Raw genomic sequence first — 18723 nt, forward strand, 5'->3', positions numbered from 1 at the left:
TCAACAAAAAAAAACTGACATTTTTCCCAGCCAAAGATAGTCACAAAAGCAGGATTAGAGATAAAATGAATCACTAACCTTTTGAAAATCTTCATCAGATGACACTCATATGACATGTTACACAATACATGTATGTTTTGTTCGATACTATGCATATTTATATCCACAAATCTCGGTTTACATTGACGCCATGTTCAGAAATGCCTCCAAAATATCCGGAGGAATTATAGAAAGCTACACCAGATAACAGAAATACTCATCATAAACTTTGACTAAAGATACATTTTCTACATATAATTAAAGATACACTGGTTCTTAATGCAACCGCTGTGTCAGATTTTTTTTAAACGTTACGAAAAAAGCATACCATGCAATAATCTGAGATAGCGCTCAGACGTAAATATATTTCTCCGCCATGTTGGAGTCAACAGAAATACGAAATTACATCATAAATATTCCCTTACCTTTGATGATCTTTCATCAGAATGCAGTGCAAGGAGTCCTAGTTCCACAATAAATCGTTGTTTTGTTCCATAATGTCCAATACTAGTGTCCAATTAGCTGCATTTGCTAGCACTTTCAGCTCACGTGCCCAAAAGCTGACGCTGGTCCAGGACAACTCGCACGAAAACTTCAAAAATATATATTCCAGGTCGAATAAACTGGTCAAACTAAGTAGAGAATCAATCTTCAGGATGTTATTTTCATATTTATCCAATAACGTTCCAACCAGATCATACGTTTTCATCTGCAACCAAATGGAACGACGGTGACAACAACAGACAAATGCGCCACAGGGAAATTGCATTCTGCTAAGACAGTGACTATTTCCCCTTCCATTCGGTCAAAGTTCACACCAGAAGCTCCATTCCACGTTCTACTGAATGAGGACATCTAGTGGAAGGCGTAGGAAGTGCTACCAGATCCATATCTTATTTGGAAGTGAATAGGCGATGACTTGAAATTAGACATGTATTCAGAATTTCACTTCCTGTTTGGAAGATTGCCTGCCCTATGAGTTCTGTTATACTCACAGACATAATTCAAACAATTTTAGAAACTTCAGTGTTTTCTATCCAATAGTAATAATAATATGCATATATTAGCAATCCAGGACAGAGTAGGATGCAGTTCACTATGGACATGCAATTAATCCAAAGTGAAAATACTGCCCCCTATCCCCAACAGGATTTATAACTAACTAATGGCATAGATAGAATGGTAGAATAACTAATGGCATACATAGAATGGTAGAATAACTTATGGCACACATAGAATGGTAGGATAACTTTAATTGATTCTCTGGCTAATAACAACTTTCCTCTCGATATACTGTATTTTTGTATTTGTTCTCTCTTCTGTGGAGTCCTGATCTCATGATTCTATGTGAGATGGCAATAGGTAGGAGAGATGGCATCAAATATGTAATGTAGCCTAATATGTTATTATTCTACTGCATGTTAGCTGGCAATAGGTAGGAGAGAGAGCATCAAATATGTAATGTGGCCTTCGTTCAGTCTCCATGTGATTTGGTAGTGGGGATCAGGCGCACGTCGAGGTGTCGGAAGCTTGTTGTTATTTTCTATGTACTGTAGGATGTTTGTCTGACAGCAGCAGTTATGATGAACTATGAATGAATACCATTAAAGACTACTCTAGGAATGTCTTGGTGGTCAAAACTTTAACATTTATTTTTTAGCACAGCCCATGTGATATGTTATCAAATATTTTCCTACCTGGTGTTCTCTGAGCTACAGAGAAATGGGCTGTGTTCTCTCATGTATTATTAGAATAGTCACGTTCACACTGCACACTGCCCAGGGTTAGTGAATGCCTGAGCGAAAGGAGGGTTAGTTTTAACCCAGCGTTAAGGATAGCCCTGGGCTAAGAACATGCAGTGTGAAAAGCACTTTTAAAGGGCCTTTTAACACATACAGTCCACTTAATAACAGAGGGTTCATTCACAAAGAAGGCCCAAGTGGTTCTTCTTTCAGTTTCAATGTGTTTGTGTAACTACAAGAGAAAGCTCTTATAAGCACAAACAAATCAAATCTACCTGACAGGATGACTCCTTGCTGTCCCCAGTCCACCTGGCCGTGCTGCTGCGCCAGTTTCAACTGACCTGAGCCCTAGGACCATGCCCCAGGACTACCTGACATGATGACTCCTTGCTGTCCCCAGTCCACCTGACCGTGCTGCTACTCCAGTTTGAACTGTTCTGCCTTATTATTATTCGACCATGCTGGTCATTTATGAACATTTGAACATCTTGGCCATGTTCTGTTATAATCTCCACCCGGCACAGCCAGAAGAGGACTGGCCACCCCACATAGCCTGGTTCCTCTCTAGGTTTCTTCCTAGGTTTTGGCCTTTCTAGGGAGTTTTTCCTAGCCACCGTGCTTCTACACCTGCATTGCTTGCTGTTTGGGGTTTTAGGCTGGGTTTCTGTACAGCACTTTGAGATATCAGCTGATGTACGAAGGGCTATATAAATACATTTGATTTGATTTGATTTGATCAATGGAGGTGATTCATCTTCCATTTCCATGATCCTGGAGTCCTTTACATGTGCTTTGTCCTCACAGTTTATCGTTTGTCATAGTTAATTATACACGCATGCTTTAAGTAAAGTAATACCCTTTGTTCTTTTACCAGTCTGAGTATCTAATATGTCTTTAACACCTATCTCTGGAGATGAGCGTCACCGGGTAGTGAACACTACCAGGCTACCATCTGTCCTCCTTTAAGGTGTTCACTATCTACCCATTCTGCTCTCCACTGACCCTGGGGTGCCGCTTGGCTGTTGGAACCACCTAATGTATTACAGTAGATGGAAGGGAGATCTCTCTCCCACTCTCTCCTCTTTCTCTCTCTCTCTCTCTCTGTCTCTCTCTCTCTCCGTCTGTCTCTCTCTCTCTCTCTCTCTCTCTCTCTCTCTGTCTGTCTCTCTCCGTCTCTCTCTCTCTCTCTCCGTCTGTCTGTCTCTCTCTCTCTCTCTCTCTCTCTCTCCGTCTGTCTCTCTATCTCTCCCTCTCTCTCCGTCTGTCTCTCTATCTCTCCAGAACCCGTGCAATACTTAAACATTACTCTCCTGTCTTCTTGTCTTCCAGATGGATCCCGTCCAGAAAGCTGTAATAAACCACACGTTTGGAGTCTCCATCCCTCCGAAGAAAAAACAAGTGATTTCCTGTAACATCTGTCAACTCCGCTTCAACTCAGATGTAAGTACAGTAACGTTACAAGACACTCTCTCGAAGAAAAACAGCATGGTAAAGTGTGTGTGTATACAGTGAGTCTTTGGTTGCCAGGCTAGGACACTTTTCTGGAAGACACCTACTGGTATACTATTGTTACTGACTACTACATTGAGGAGAAAGTTCCGTAGTAAAAATCCTTAAGAAAAAAATATTACATTAAAACAGGATCCAACCCATGAAACAGACGTCTTAGATAAACGTAGATTAGTCTAATTACGTCAGACATATTGTATCTCTGAGATTTGGGATAATAAATAAAATAATATGATGCTCTCTGTGCTGTGAATCTTTTGGGTCAAGCTAAGAGGACATCATATTTGTTTACAAGATGTTTACTACCCATTATTAGTTTCAATAGCCAATCAATCCACATGCTGTAGTGTAGAATAACAGACGTGCCTGAAATGTTCTTAGGAGCCTTTGTTCCCATTTCAACCAATCAATGGCCAATCCTGAGAGTGTTTCAAACATAGCCGGTGATGCATTGTGTACAAAATGGTTTGTCGTTGTTTTGTAGTGCAGACCAGACTAGTACTGGGCAGGTGGATAGATTTACACACAATATACCACAGTATGGCCTACTGTGACCAGACTGTTGTACTATGTGGTAGTCTATAGGAAGTGGCCAGACTGTTGTACTATGTGGTAGTCCATAGGAAGTGGTCAGACTGTTGTACTATGTGGTAGTCTATAGGAAGTGACCAGACTGTTGTACTCTGTGGTATTCCATAGGAAGTGGCCAGACTGTTGTACTATGTGGTAGTCCATAGGAAGTGGTCAGACTGTTGTACTATGTGGTAGTCTATAGGAAGTGACCAGACTGTTGTACTCTGTGGTAGTCCATAGGAAGTGGTCAGACTGTTGTACTATGTGGTAGTCTATAGGAAGTGACCAGACTGTTGTACTCTGTGGTAGTCTATAGGAAGTGGTCAGACTGTTGTACTCTGTGGTAGTCTATAGGAAGTGGTCAGACTGTTGTACTCTGTGGTAGTCCATAGGAAGTGGTCAGGCTGTTGTACTCTGCGGTAGTCTATAGGAAGTGGTCAGACTGTTGTACTCTGTGGTAGTCTATAGGAAGTGGTCAGACTGTTGTACTCTGTGGTAGTCCATAGGAAGTGGTCAGGCTGTTGTACTCTGCGGTAGTCCATATGAAGAGGCCAGTCGGTTGCAAGCGATTGTGATTGTGTTGAATTGTGTTTTGGAAATAAAGATAGACATGGTTTGTAAAAAGTTGTGGTAATATTTAATTCAGTACAGAAATGTATAGGCAGCTTAACATACCCTGTCCCTCGGCTCGATTTACCCCATACCCAGGGTAAGTTGTGCCAAGAGACCACTTTTTTGGGACAAGCTATGTAATGTTTACATGAATTCAGATTTTTTTTCCAGGGTCAAACAACATCCTGAAATATGTTACGGGTTCGGTCTTCTGTAGCAAAATAACAATTTTACATTGGACAAAAGTAGAGACTCAGAGCCAGAAAATGGCATATCATACAGTACAGTTGAGGAACAATGGGAAAGTAGTTCTGCTTTGAAGGTTGATACATTTGTAACCTCTCTTTTGAGAAAATGACCCTTGAATGTTTTGGTAAACCTACTGGAGAGTTCCTCTTTGTCTACACCCATTCAGCATTGTTCACACCCTCTTAAGCCTTATCCTGACCCATCTCTTTAAGGATTCACATGTGAGGCCATGTACTAAACTACCAAAGATTTCAGGACTAAAGGCTGGTTTATTGACAGTTGTCGCATCATGAACATTCTGTTGTCGTCCGACATCAAACTTGTCGTTGTCGTTATGAAAAAGTATAAACACAAAAACTTCAGGCTGCATGACATCAGCAGCCTGGTGGTCAAAAATAGCATAACTAGTGTATTTTAACACCTATAAATCCACCCGTCAATCTAACAACCCAGGCAACTAAAATAAACTTTCTAAACAATGTTTTGGTACATTTCGAGCTTGTTAGCTAGCTAGTTCATGTTAAGTTAGCTAGCTAGTTCATGTTAAGTTAGCTGGCTAGTTCATGTTAAGTTAGCTAGCTAGTTCATGTTAAGTTAGCTGGCTAGCCAGTTCAAATAATGACCATATCATATAGCTGAGAACGTCTTTACTTTAGCTCATTTGTCTTCATTATTACAGAAAATAAACTCACAAGAGACTAGTCAAGGATAATATCACCTCTACCTTACCTGACACCCTAGACCCACTTCAATTTGCTTACCGCCCCAATAGATCCACAGACGATGCAATCGCCATCGCACTGCACACTGCCCTATCCCATTTGGACAAGAGGAATACCTATGTAAGAATGCTGTTCATTGACTATAGCTCAGCATTCAACACCATAGTACCCTCCAAGCTCATCATTAAGATTGATGCCCTGGGTCTGAACCCTGCCCTGTGCAACCGCCCCCCAGGTGGTGAAGGTAGGAAACAACACCTCCACTTTTCTGATCCTTAACACTGGGGCCCCACAAGGATGCGGGCTTAGCCCCCTCCTGTACTCCCTGTTCACCCATGACTGCGTGGCCCTGGGAGTGTGGTGACAGGAAAATAACCTCTCACCCAACATCAACAAAACAAAGGAGCTGATAGTGGACTTCAGGAAACAGCAGAGGGAGCACCCCCCTATCCACATTGACGGGACAGTAGTGGAGAAGGTGGAAGGTTTTAAGTTCCTCGGTGTACACATCATGGACAAACTGAAATGGTCCATCCACACAGACAGTGTGGTGAAGAAGGTGCAACAGCGCCTCTTCAACCTCAGGAGGCTGAAGAAATTTGACTTGACCCCTAAAACCCTCACAAACTTTTACAGATGCACAATTGAAAGCATCGTGTCAGGCTGTGTCACCACAATCGCCGGGCTCTTTAGAGTGTGGTGCGGTCTGCCCAACGCATCACCGGGGGCAAACTCCCTTCCCTCCAGTACACCTACAGCACACGATGTCACAGGATGGCCAAAAAGATCATCAAGGACAACAACCACCCGAGCCACTGCCTGTTCACCCCGCTATCATCCAGAAGGCGAGGCCAGTACAGGTGCATCAAAGCTGGGACCGAGAGACTTCTATCTCAAGGCTTCTATCTCAAGGCCATCAGACTGTTAAATAGCCATCACTAGCACATTAGAGACTGCTGCCCTATATACAAAGACTTGAAATCACTGGCCACTTTAATAATGGAACACAAGTCACTTTAAAAATGTTTACATATTTTGCATTACTCATCTCATATGTATACACTGTATTCTATCCTATTCTACTGTATCTTAGTCTATGCCGCTCTGATATAGCTCGCCCAAATATTTATATATTCTTAATTCCATTCGTTCACTTTAGATTTGTGTGTATTGTGAAATTGTTAGATGTTACTTATAAGATATTACTGCACTGTTAGAGCTAGAAACACAAGCATTTCGCATTAACATCTTCTAAACATGTGTATGTGACAAATAACATTTTATTTGATTTGAAGGCGAGCCAACTACCGGAAATAGCTTACGGTTGTGACTATGACGAAATTAAAGCAGGGCTTCTACCAGAGAATTTTAGAACTTGGACACTGTCTCGTTGACCTAGCGTTATATCCTAATTTGACTTTGGTGCAGGTCATGTTGTTCTTCACATTACCGTCTCTGGTAAACACATACTATATCAAATCAAATATAAAATCAACGATGATTTGTCACATGCACAGGATACAGAAGGTGTAGTGAAATGGTTTCTTGCATAGTGTAGTATTTTGTTTAGACTTGTAACTGGCTAGCTAAACAATGAACCATAATTCCAACTCATAACGTTACTACCCTGCGTGAATCTGCAAGTAGCTAACCAACTAGGTTCACTGTTAGCTAGACTATAACCAGCAATGCAAATGGCTCTGAGATATGAATAATATTACTACACAGATCATACACGTAGCGTTAGCTAGCGAGCCAGCCAGCTAACGTTAGCTAGCTAGCTAACAGTACACTTTAACTTGAAATGAAAAATGAATTTCTGACAAAATTAGAAACGTATAATATCTGAAAATGTAGCTAGCTTGACTATCTTATCCGTCCGTATACATGATGTATACGTCTCCCTCTCTGTCACAGATGCCATGGTTGCCCTTAGTTTGAAGATGTAATCCGGACACAAGTGTTTTATACAACAGCCTTCTGTGTGTTCTCTTTTAGACTCCCTCTGCAAATGTGCAATCAAACTCAATAATTTTCTCCATATCCTTAGCTATCATACTCTAATTCCACCTGGCATTCCACTGATTTCAAAACTCAGTCATCCAGAAAGTGGAGAGCAACACTTTTGCAGTTCTTCTACATGATATCTTTCAAAAAAGCTGGGTTAGAAAGGATAGAAGTGTGCTACATGGCAGACCAATCCAAACTGATCTTTCTGCATGTCCAGTCCATCCATTATGTCAGCCAATCATGTCTAGCCGGAAGGTTCCTGTCTTTTTCTGTGGCTAAACCAACTAGGCTCGTAGTTTAACAATTGTATTCATATTTAGAGATGGCATACAAGTTTGTTATTAAGGCACATGCAAGTTCGCATGTTCCAGAAGGCATTTCTGCTAAAAAACACATTTCGATAAATTAAAAGTTTACGTTCAAATTCCACTCCTGTGAAGTAGTGACATGCGACATATGCCTAGTTTCCTAAAAAAGAGTCACATGTATGTAGATATCTTTGTTGGAAATAATACAATATTTACTCTGTAGTACCCAATAGGGAAAGTTTTGGAGACCAAATTGTACAGGTGGACTACTTTGTAGTATTTGGTGACAGACGAAACATTATAATATACTAACTATCCAGACCAATGGAGATATGGTTCTGGGTGCTGAGATTACCAACTGTGTGGCCAGTCTATTGTGGTCTGTTCTCCCCATAAGGAAGTGGTAATTACTTCCTGTATTGCTGTGTTGTTCTCTCTCTGCTGGCCTTTTGTGACAGACGAAACATTGTAATATACTAACTGTCCAGACCAAAGGAGATATGGTTCTGGGTGCTGAGATTACCAACTGTGTGGCCAGTCTATTGTGGTCTGTTCTCCCATAAGGAAGTGGTAATTACTTCCTGTGTTGCTGTGATGTTCTCTCTCTGCTGGCCTTGATTAAGGCATTATAATAGGAGATAAATTATGTTGGGTTGGCAGAGAGCCCAGTCTGATACAGGGGTCCTACTGTGAGGAGTAATTGAGGAAAGATTTCTCCAATGGCACCCTATTCCCTATAAAGTACACTACTTTTGACCAGGGCCCATAGGGCTCTGGACAAAAGTAGTGCACTGGAATAGAGTACCATTTCAGACTCAGCTTTTTATCACCAGGGTTTGTTGTTTATCTTCTGTTGTGTTCTAGATCTAGATTGTAAGCAAACAGGAACAATTGTTGGCACGTTCTTTCCATCACGATCCCTAAACCACTGAAAGCTCCTGGATGTTTGAGAAACACATACTCTAGCTAGACATAATCACATTGCTAGAGGGACTCAAGGTGTTCTTCCTCTCCCTCCCGTTGTTGTCCCCAGCTGGGTGTAATTGCTTGATTGTTATCGACTGTGAAACTCTCCTTTTCCAACAGAGATGACTGTGGGAGATTAAAGTTGTGGCTACTTCTACTTATTTTCTTTCCCAGTACCAAGGAAGAGAGGAAAAAAAGATTTAATTTGTCATGATAACGTAAAGCGCTCTGTTCTCAAGATAAGTATTAAAGAATGCTTTCAAGAGAAGCAAACCATCTCTCTCTGTCAGTCTGCCTCTCTCTCTCTATCTGCTCTCTCTCTGTCTGGAAGAGTTCACGGGGGGTGAAGCCTGAAATATCAAAGAAGTTGGTGCTAACAAATGTTTTTGATGCTAATCCTGGTTGCATGTATCCTCCGTATTGTGATCCATGCAGGGAGAAAGGCCTGTCTCTACCAGTCTCCTCTCTGTCTCTACCAGTCTCCTTCCTCTCCTCTCTGTTTGGAGACTGTCACAGTTGCATCCCAAATGGCACCCTATTCCATACACAGTGCACTACCTTTGACCAGAGCCCTATGCGCTCTATAGGCCCTGGTCAAAAGTAGGGCACTATATAGGGAAAAGGGTGCCATTGTCTAAAGACTATCAAAGTCACTCTGAAGCCACTCACCACCCCCTTAACACAAAGAGAAGGCCCTGTTGAAGTGTCAGAGAGATTTGGCCCTGTGTCACCAACCCTGACACATTTGATATTACATTCCTTCATCTTCTGTCAAACTCACACAACTCTCTATACTGTATAAAGGCACGGCAGACCTGTTCTTGCTATTCTTTTGTTGGTCATAACACACAGAAAGGATTTTTACGGCCCAGTACTCCAGGAGATATACGTCATCACACACTGGAGGAAATAGAAAGTGCTTTAAGTAAGCCTGGACTGTCTCGCTAATGGCACCCTATTCCTATGGGCCCTGGTCGAAAATAGTACACTATAAATGGAAAATGTTGCCATTTGTGACACTCACTTGGATTAGAAATCATTTGGATTAGAAAAAACTAAGTGGCTTAAAGGAAACATGATTACTCATAATGTATTTTACTTTGAGCATTATGCCCTCTTAGCACTGTCACTCTGGTGCTTGTCTGCCTTGTTGTTAATGCAGTGCAGGAAAGACATCCCACTGGGCCCAAACTGGTTAAATCTATGTTAGCATGCAAAGGTCAAAGGTCTGTGGAGATTTCACAATTGCTATAATAATGTGCAGAATCTAAAACAGCATTGATCCCTTACACTACGTACTTTTAATCTAATTTCAACTGCAATTTTGGTCATTTGGTTGTGTTATTAGGTGAAGCACGGTGATAACACATTAAGTTGTTGTATAAATACAAAATATATGACATTGTATTTCCATTTTAACTTTGTTGTGCTTTTAAATGGTTCAAAGTGCAGTGATAACACTTCTTGCTGTTGTGTTTTTGATTGGGTGAATAAAGGTTGAAATCTCATTGATCAACGTCTCAACCAAATATTACCTACATTTCCTGGTTGAAATGACGTGGTGTGTCCAGACAGGGCTCATTAAAGCACTGATGCCTTTCCATCCCCGTCCCCATCCTGCTGCTGCTGTGAATGTAAAACTGAAGACTGCTGTAGCTGCTCTGTGCCATCCAATTCAGGAGTCAGATGAGAGAGTGGAGAGGAGGGGAGGGAGGGAGGGAGGGAGGGGGGGAGAGAGGGAGAGGAGGGGAGGGAGGGAGGGAGAGGAGGGGAGGGAGGGAGGGAGGGAGGGAGGGAGGGAGGGAGGGAGGGAGGGAGAGGAGGGGAGGGAGGGAGGGAGGGAGGGAGGGAGGGAGGGAGGGGAGAGGACGCCTGTCGATCTTAGCACTCGCTTAATGAGATTCTAACGAAGTTTCAAGTGCTGAACAATTTCTTATAGAGGCTTTGTCTGCCGCTCTGGAGGAGCAATAGTCGGTGTCCCAAATTGCACTTTATTTCCTATAGTGTACTACTTTTGAATGGGCCGTGTCAAAAGTAGTGCATTATATAGTGAATAGAGTGCAACTTGGGACACAATAGAATGAGTGAACAGACTCAAAATTGGTTTTATTGCATTTCCATACCAGCATGGTTGGCCCTTATATATTGACTGTGAAAGAGCATTCAAGTCAACGTCTGTCTTACTTAACATCCTCAATCAGAACCTTTTAACAGCCAGCAGTTTAGACTGTGTCCCAAATGGCACCCTATTCCCCACATAGTGCACCAACTACCATAGGGCCCTGGTCAAAAGTAGTAATCTTTATAGGGAATAGGGTGCCATTTGGGACAAAACCTTAGAGATGAATCATATTAGTTAAAACTTCTTAGGGCTGCAATCCCATTAACGTGATCGATATGACAACAGCCAGTGAAAGTGCAGGGCGACAAATTCAAAACAACAGAAATCTCATAATTAAAATTAATTATACAGTATTTTGTACCGTTTAAAAAGGTAATCTTGTTGTTAATCCCACCACAGTGTCCGATTTCAAATAGGCTTTACAGCGAAAGCACCAGAAACAATTATGTTAGGTCACGACCAACTCACAGAAAAATTCTGCCATTTTTTCAGCCAAAGAGAGGAGTCACAAAAAGCACAAATAGAGATAAAATGAATCACTAACCTTTTTTTTCTCGTGGTATCCAATTTTTGTAGTAGCTACTATCTTGTCTCATCGCTACAACTCCCGTACGGGCTCGGGAGAGACGAAGGTTGAAAGTCATGCGTCCTCCAATACACAACCCAACCAAGCCGCACTGCTTCTTAACACAGCACGCATCCAACCCGGAAGCCAGCCGCACCAATGCGCCAGAGGAAACACCGTGCACCTGGCCACCTTGGTTAGCGCACACTGCGCCCAGCCCGCCACAGGAGTCGCTGGTGCGCGATGAGACAAGGACACCTCTACCGACCAAGCCCTCCCTAACCCGGGCGACGCTAGGCCAATTGTGCGTCGCCCCACGGACCTCCCGGTCGCGGCCGGTTACGACAGAGCCTGGGCGCGAACCCAGGAACTCTGATGGCACAGCTGGCGCTGCAGTACAGCGCGAATCACTAACCTTTGATGATCTTCATCAGATGACACTCATAGGACTTCATGTTACACAATACATGTATGTTTTGTTTGTATTTATATAAATAAATCTCAGTATACATTGGAGCGTTACATTCACTAGTTCCAAAAACATCTGGTGATATTGCAGAGAGCGATCTAGAAGAAAAAGAAACGCACACCTATTAAGATATTGCAGAGAGCCACATCATTTTACAGAAATACTCATTATAAATGTCTATAAATACAATTGTTAGACATGGAAATATAGATATACCTCTCCTTAATGCAACCGCTGTGTCAGATTTCAAAAAAACTTTACGGAAAAAGCAAACCATGCAATAATCTGAGACGTCGCTCAGAAATTATTTTTTTTGCCATGTTGGAGTCAACAGAAATCAGAAATAACATTATAAATATTTCCTTACCTTTGATGATCTTCATCAGAATGCACTCCCAGGAATCCCAGTTCCACATTAAATGTTTGATTTAGTTTGATAATGTTCATTATTTATGTCCAAGTAGCTACTTTTGTTAAGTTATATTACAGGTCGTAGAAACATTTCAAACTAAGTATAGAATCAATCTTTAGGATGTTTTTATCATAAATCTTCAATAACGTTCCATGGAACGCAGGTCGCTATCATGTGAAATGCACGTGACCAGGACCTGGCTCTCTGCCAGACCACTGACTCAAAGAGCTCTCCTCCGGCCCAACATCACAGTAGAAGCCTCATTCAAGTTTCTAAAGACGGTTGACATCTAGTGGAAGCCTTAGGAAGTGCAACATAACCAATATCCCACTGTGTATTCAATAGGGGCTGGATTGAAAATCGACCAACCTCAGATTTCCCACTTCCTGTTTGGATTTCTTCTCAGGTTTGTTGCCTGCCATATGAGTTATGTTCAAACAGTTTTAGAAACTTCAGAGTGTTTTCTATCCAATACTAATAATACTATGCATATATTAGCAACTGGGACTGAGGAGCAGGCAGTTTACTCTGGGCACCTCTGGGCACCTTTCATCCAAGCTACTCAATACTGCCCCTGCAGCCATAAGAAGTTAAAGGCTTCTGATTAATGCCTGTCCAGCAGTGGTTTATGTCCAGCCTCAATAAAATAAATGTCTCTATTTATAATGCATGAATCATTTTAAATATGTAATTATGCTTCAGGCTAAACCCACAGGCAAACTAACAGGTCCATAAAATGTGTTTTTTTAATTAAAACTTAATCTCAGTTTCTTCCCACTGTGAAAAATAGCTTTTCGATGTGCTCTTTTGCAATATAAAAAAACTTTTACAGATGGCTATTGGCTACCAGACATACCAATTGCAATCATTCTCAAAGATCTTGATGAAATAACTCTCCCGACATTCACCAGTATATTGCTCCAATGCCTATCCCCTTCCACTGTTATTTATTAAACTATCAGCTTTTTAACTCATTGTTGAAGAATGTCGAGAGAGAGAGAGAGAGAGAGGGAGGGAGAGCGAGAGAGAGAGAGAGAGAGAGAGAGAGAGAGAGAGAGAGAGAGAGAGAGAGAGAGAGAGAGAGAGAGAGAGAGAGAGAATATCATCTGCCCTGTATGTTTGAAGTCAGGCCAATATTGGATTGATACAGCTCGGAGGGCTGCAGGCTCTATCCTCAACCATTTTGCGTTCAATTGAAGAGAGAGACATCTCATTCAGATGAAAGCAAAGCCAGCAGGCACTGTGAGGAAGCAAGCTTTTTCCTCAGAAGCCATGTCATTTTAGGTTAGCTGTGGTGTCAACACTCAGTGGCTATGTGTGTGTGTGTTGTGTGTGTGTGTGTGTGTGTGTGGTGTGCTCCGCAAGCACATGTTTGTGTGTAAGCTGTGTGCGCACACGCGCATGTGTCTATATATGATCCAGCTGAGCTAAGTTCCCTAGTTTAGAGGAAACTCCATGTGAACCATACCTGAGATGGCAGATATGAAACAAACACAAACACAACCTGCTTTCCTCATTAAAGCTTAATGATGTTGTAGTATGAGAAGTGTAGATAAGACTGAAAGGTGGCCGGTCCTCAATGGCTTCATTAAATTGGAGCTCTACTACACCCCTTAAAGTAGTTGTGCTCAAGTCATGGTCTTTTTTGGAGAAGAAGGAGATGTTTTTCTGGGATAAAGATTATTAGATACAGGGCCTTCAGAAAGTATTCACACCCCTTGACTTTTTCCTACTTTTGTTGTTACAGCCTGAATTTAAAATTGATTATATGTTTTTTATCACGTGTTCCTATCCAATAGCTTTTTCTCTTTTTTTTTCTTTGCGTTGTTCGTAACGTATTTATTTCTTATTTATTTTGTCCATAAAGTTGCTGTTATCGTCTAAAAAATAAAAAATAAAAAAATAATTTCTGGACATCAGAACTGTGATTACTCACCACGGACTGGCAGAATCCTTTTTTTCCTTTAACAGCCCGATGAGCCCGATATGAATGACATACTGCTTTTGCCAGGAACAGGCCCAGATCCCTGTCATGTGCATGAAGAGAAGGTGGAGAAAAAGGGTCCGGAGGGCGGGCTGCCTTCTGAGAATTCGTAGGCAACTGAATTAACCCCCACTGCCCTCCATTCTGCTAGCAAACTTGCGATCGTTGGAAAATAAAAATCGATGATCTACGAGGAAGATTAAAATACCAAAGGAATATTCAAAACTGTAATATCTTATGCTTCACGGAGTCGTGGTTGAACGACGACATTATCAACATACAGCTGGCTGGTTATACGCTGTATCGGCAGGATAGAACAGTGGCATCTGGTAAGACAAGGGGCGGTGGACTATGTATTTTTGTAAATAATAGCTGTTGCACGATATTTAAGGAAGTCTCAAGGTTTTGCTCGCCTGAGGTAGAGTATCTCATGATAAGCTGTAGACCACACTATCTACCAAGAGAGTTTTAATCAGATTTTTTTGTAGCTGTCTACATACCACCACAGACTGAGGCTGGCACTAAGACCGCACTCAATGAGCTGTATTCCACCATAAGCAAACAGGAAAATGCTCACCCAAAAGCGGCGCTCCTAGTGGCCGGGGACTTTAATGCAGGGAAACTTAAATCGGTCTTACCAAATTTCTATCACCATGTTAAATGTACAACCAGAGGGAAAAAAACTCTGGATCACCTTTACTCCACACACAGTGACGCATACAAAGCTCTCCCTCGCCCTCCATTTGGCAAATCTGACCATAATTCTATCCTCCTGAATCCTGCTTACAAGCAAAAATTTAAACAGGATGCACCAGTGACTCGATCTAAAAAAAAAGTGGTCAGAGGAAGCAGATGCTAAGCTACAGGACTGTTTTCCTAGCACAGACTGGAATATGTTCCGGGATTCCTCCGATGGCATTGAGGAGTACACCACATCAGTCATTGGCTTCATCAATAAGTGCATTGATGATGTCGTCCCCACAGTGACCCTACATACATACCCCAACCAGAAGCCATTGATTACAGGCAACATCCTCACTGAGCTAAAGACTAGAGCTGCCGCTTTCAAGGAGCGGGACTCTAACCCGGAAGCTTATAAGAAATCCCAATATGCTCTCCGACGAACCATCAAACAGGCAAAGCATCAATACAGGACTAAGATCGAATTGTACTATACCGGCTCTGACGCTCGTCGGATGTGGCAGGGCTTGCAAACCATTACAGACTACAATGGGAAGCACAGCCGAAAGCTGCCCAGTGACACGAGCCTACCAGACGAGCTAAACTACTTCTATGCTTCTATGCTTCTACTTCTAATAATCCCCAGTTTACAATTGGCTCATTCATCCCCCTCCTCTCCCCTGTAACTATTCCCCAGGTCGTTGCTGCAAATGAGAACGTGTTCTCAGTCAACTTACCTGGTAAAATAACGGATAAATAAAATAAATAAATATGCTTGCTTCGAGGCAAATAACACTGAAACATGCATGAGAACACCAGCTATACTGGAAAACTGTGTGATCACGCTCTCCACAGCCGATGTGAGTAAGACCTTTAAACAGGTCAACATTCACAAGGCCGCAGGGCCAGACGGATTACCAGGACGTGTTTCTGCGAGCATGTGCTGACCAACTGGCAAGTGTCTTCCCTGGCATTTTCAACCTCTCCCTGTCAGAGTCTGTAATATCAACATGTTTAAAGCAGACCACCATAGTCCCTGTGCCCAAGGACACTAAGGTAACCTGCCTAAATGACTACTGACCAGTAGCACTCACATCATGAAGTGCTTTGAAAGGCTGGTCATGGCTCAATTCAACCCCATTATCATAGAAACCCTAGATCCACTCCAAGTGGTATACCACCCTAACAGATCCACAGATGATGCAATCTCTATTGCACTCAACAATGCCCTTTCCCACCTGGACAAAAGGAACACCTATGTGAGAATGCTATTCATTGACTACAGCTCAGCGTTCAACACCATAGTGCCCTCAAAGCTCATCAATAAGCTAAGGACCCTGTGACTAAACACCTCCCTCTGCAACTGGATCCTGGACTTCCTGACGGGCCGCCCCCAGGTGGTAAGGGTAGGTAACAACACATCCGCTACACTGATCCTCAGAGGTGCGTGCTCAGTCCCCTCCTGTACTCTCTGTTCACTCATGACTGCACAGCCAGGCACCAACACCATCGACTCCAACACCATCATTAAGTTTGCAGACGACACAACAGTGGTAGGCCTGATCACCGACAACGACGACACAGCCTATAGGGAGGAAGTCAGAGACCTGGTAGTGTGGTTCCAGGAAAACAACCTCTCCCTCAACGTGATCAAGACTAAGGAGATGATTGTGGGCTACAGGAAAAAGAGGACCGAGCACGCCCCCATTCTCATCGACGGGGCTGCGTGGAGCAGGTTGAGAGCTTCAAGATCCTTGGCGTCCACATCACCAACAAACAACATGGTCCAAGCACACCAATACAGTTGTAAAGAGGGCATGATAAAACCTATTCCCCCTCAGGAGACTGAAAAGATTTGGCATGGATCCTCAGATCCTCAAAAGGTTCTACAGCTGCACCATTGAGAGCATCCTGACTGGTATGGCAACTGCTCGGCCTCTGACCGCAAGGCACTACAGAGGGTAGTGCGTACGGCCCAGTACATCACTGGGGCAAAGCTTCCTGTCATCCAGGACCTCTATACCAGGCAGTGTCAGAGGAAGCCGCTAAAAATTGTCAAAGACTCCAGCCACCCTAGTCATAGACTGTTCTCTCTGCTACCGCATGACAAGCGGTACAGGAAGCTTCTAAACAGCTTCTACCCCCAATCACATGATTTCAAGTGAAATTTCACATGCAAAATCATGTGAAACATGTTTTCAAACACTTCACGTGTAGTTCCATGCTATCACATGTGTAGTTCCATGCTATCACATGTGTAGTTCCATGTAACTTCACATAAGATTAAGTGATCACATAAAAAATTTTTGGGGAACAATTCACATGATCACATGTAAAAAATGAATGAGGTTTTTCCATAGGGTTTTAATCAGCTATGATTAATATAGTGGCGTTTTCTTAACACTTAATAGGATGATCTTTGTTTTCTGGAGAAACATAGTAGATTAGAAGAAGACCTAAAGGTCAGGCCATTCCAGATTAACCCTGTCTTTAAAACAAAACTCTCCATGTTAACTAGGCCACAACACATCTGCCCCTCAATTAGCCTCAACAGGAGTGGGAATAAAACAAACACACCAAAAATATATCACCACAAAGAGAATTTGTAGAAATCGTGGCAGTTTTATTTATTCAACCAGTATCCAAGTTTCAAGTTTATTTGTCATGTGTAATGAATATTCACTTGAGCTCTCATGATAATGCTATTTCCAGATTAGCTGCTATTAAAGGTTCCAGTTAACGAGGCCACAACACCACACAAAACACATCTGCCGGCCTTCTCAAGTGGAAAGGAAAACAGCTATAATACCATAACACACTGCAATAGTATTTCCTATAAACATAGAAATCATGGCACATTCTTTTTTAAATTAACTTTTATCTAGTCTATTTAGTTTGATTATATATTTAATTAGTCAACTAGTAACAGTTCTTGGGTAACCAATGCGTGTTTAGATTCCGTGAGATTTCCACCATGAGAATGGCGTCTGCAAGGTCTAATTTTACAGTATCTACAATGAAAGCTTTTGGGAAGGAGCCAGGGCATCAGGGTGAGGTTGCATGCGCTGAGACTGTGACTGTGGTGAACTTAGAGACTAAGGAACTAGTTGTGACATCTTGCATGAAAACACAGACCATGTATAGAGCATAATTGTCTGATTAATCTCAGTGATTCAGCTACATATGTGCATGCACACGCATGCACGTACTGTACGCACTGCATCACAGGAGAGTGTCACAAGAATACTTGCTCCTGAAAGATATATAGAGAGAGAGAGAGAGAGAGAGAGAGACAGAGAGCGAGAGAGAGGCAGAGAGGGAGAAACAGAGAAAGGAAGAGAGAGGGATACAGAGAGTGTATTTCAAGAGCATTTGTCCAACTCCATTCACAAGACTGGCACTTGGCCCTCCAGCTTTAAAAGTCTCTATAAATTCTCTCTGCTAGTCCACAGAGTGCTGACATAATGCATACCTACGGTGTCTGTAATGGAGAACAAATGCAAACACTACTCAGTATGGCCTAAAGACAGCTTGTAACAGTGTGCCAATGTGTTTCTATTGTACACAGTGCTTAACTTGGGATGAAAGAAGTGCAGGAGCTGTCTTTTTCCAAGTCGGTCCATTAGACTATGCTCACAGATATTCACAAATGACATTATGCTATAGACACATCTGATTATTCACTGTTAAGGGTTTATACACATTTTCCATGACTTCTCCATGACTTTTAACTAAATTTGAATGACTATTATTATAGCCT

General features: G+C 42.2%; 1 protein-coding gene across 3 annotated transcripts in view; it reads left to right on the top strand.

Moving 5' to 3' along the window:
• Positions 1-18723, top strand: part of znf385b (zinc finger protein 385B) — a 157061-nt gene that overhangs the window by 117637 nt on the left and 20701 nt on the right. For all 3 annotated transcript variants that reach the window (XM_021579542.2, XM_021579544.2, XM_021579543.2), the window contains one exon: positions 3111-3221. In XM_021579542.2, coding sequence (XP_021435217.2) covers positions 3111-3221 — 111 coding nt within the window. The remainder of the gene's footprint in view (positions 1-3110; positions 3222-18723) is intronic.

Source organism: Oncorhynchus mykiss, chromosome 22 (genome assembly GCF_013265735.2).
Source record: "Oncorhynchus mykiss isolate Arlee chromosome 22, USDA_OmykA_1.1, whole genome shotgun sequence".
In the NCBI taxonomy this organism is placed as follows: domain Eukaryota; kingdom Metazoa; phylum Chordata; class Actinopteri; order Salmoniformes; family Salmonidae; genus Oncorhynchus; species Oncorhynchus mykiss.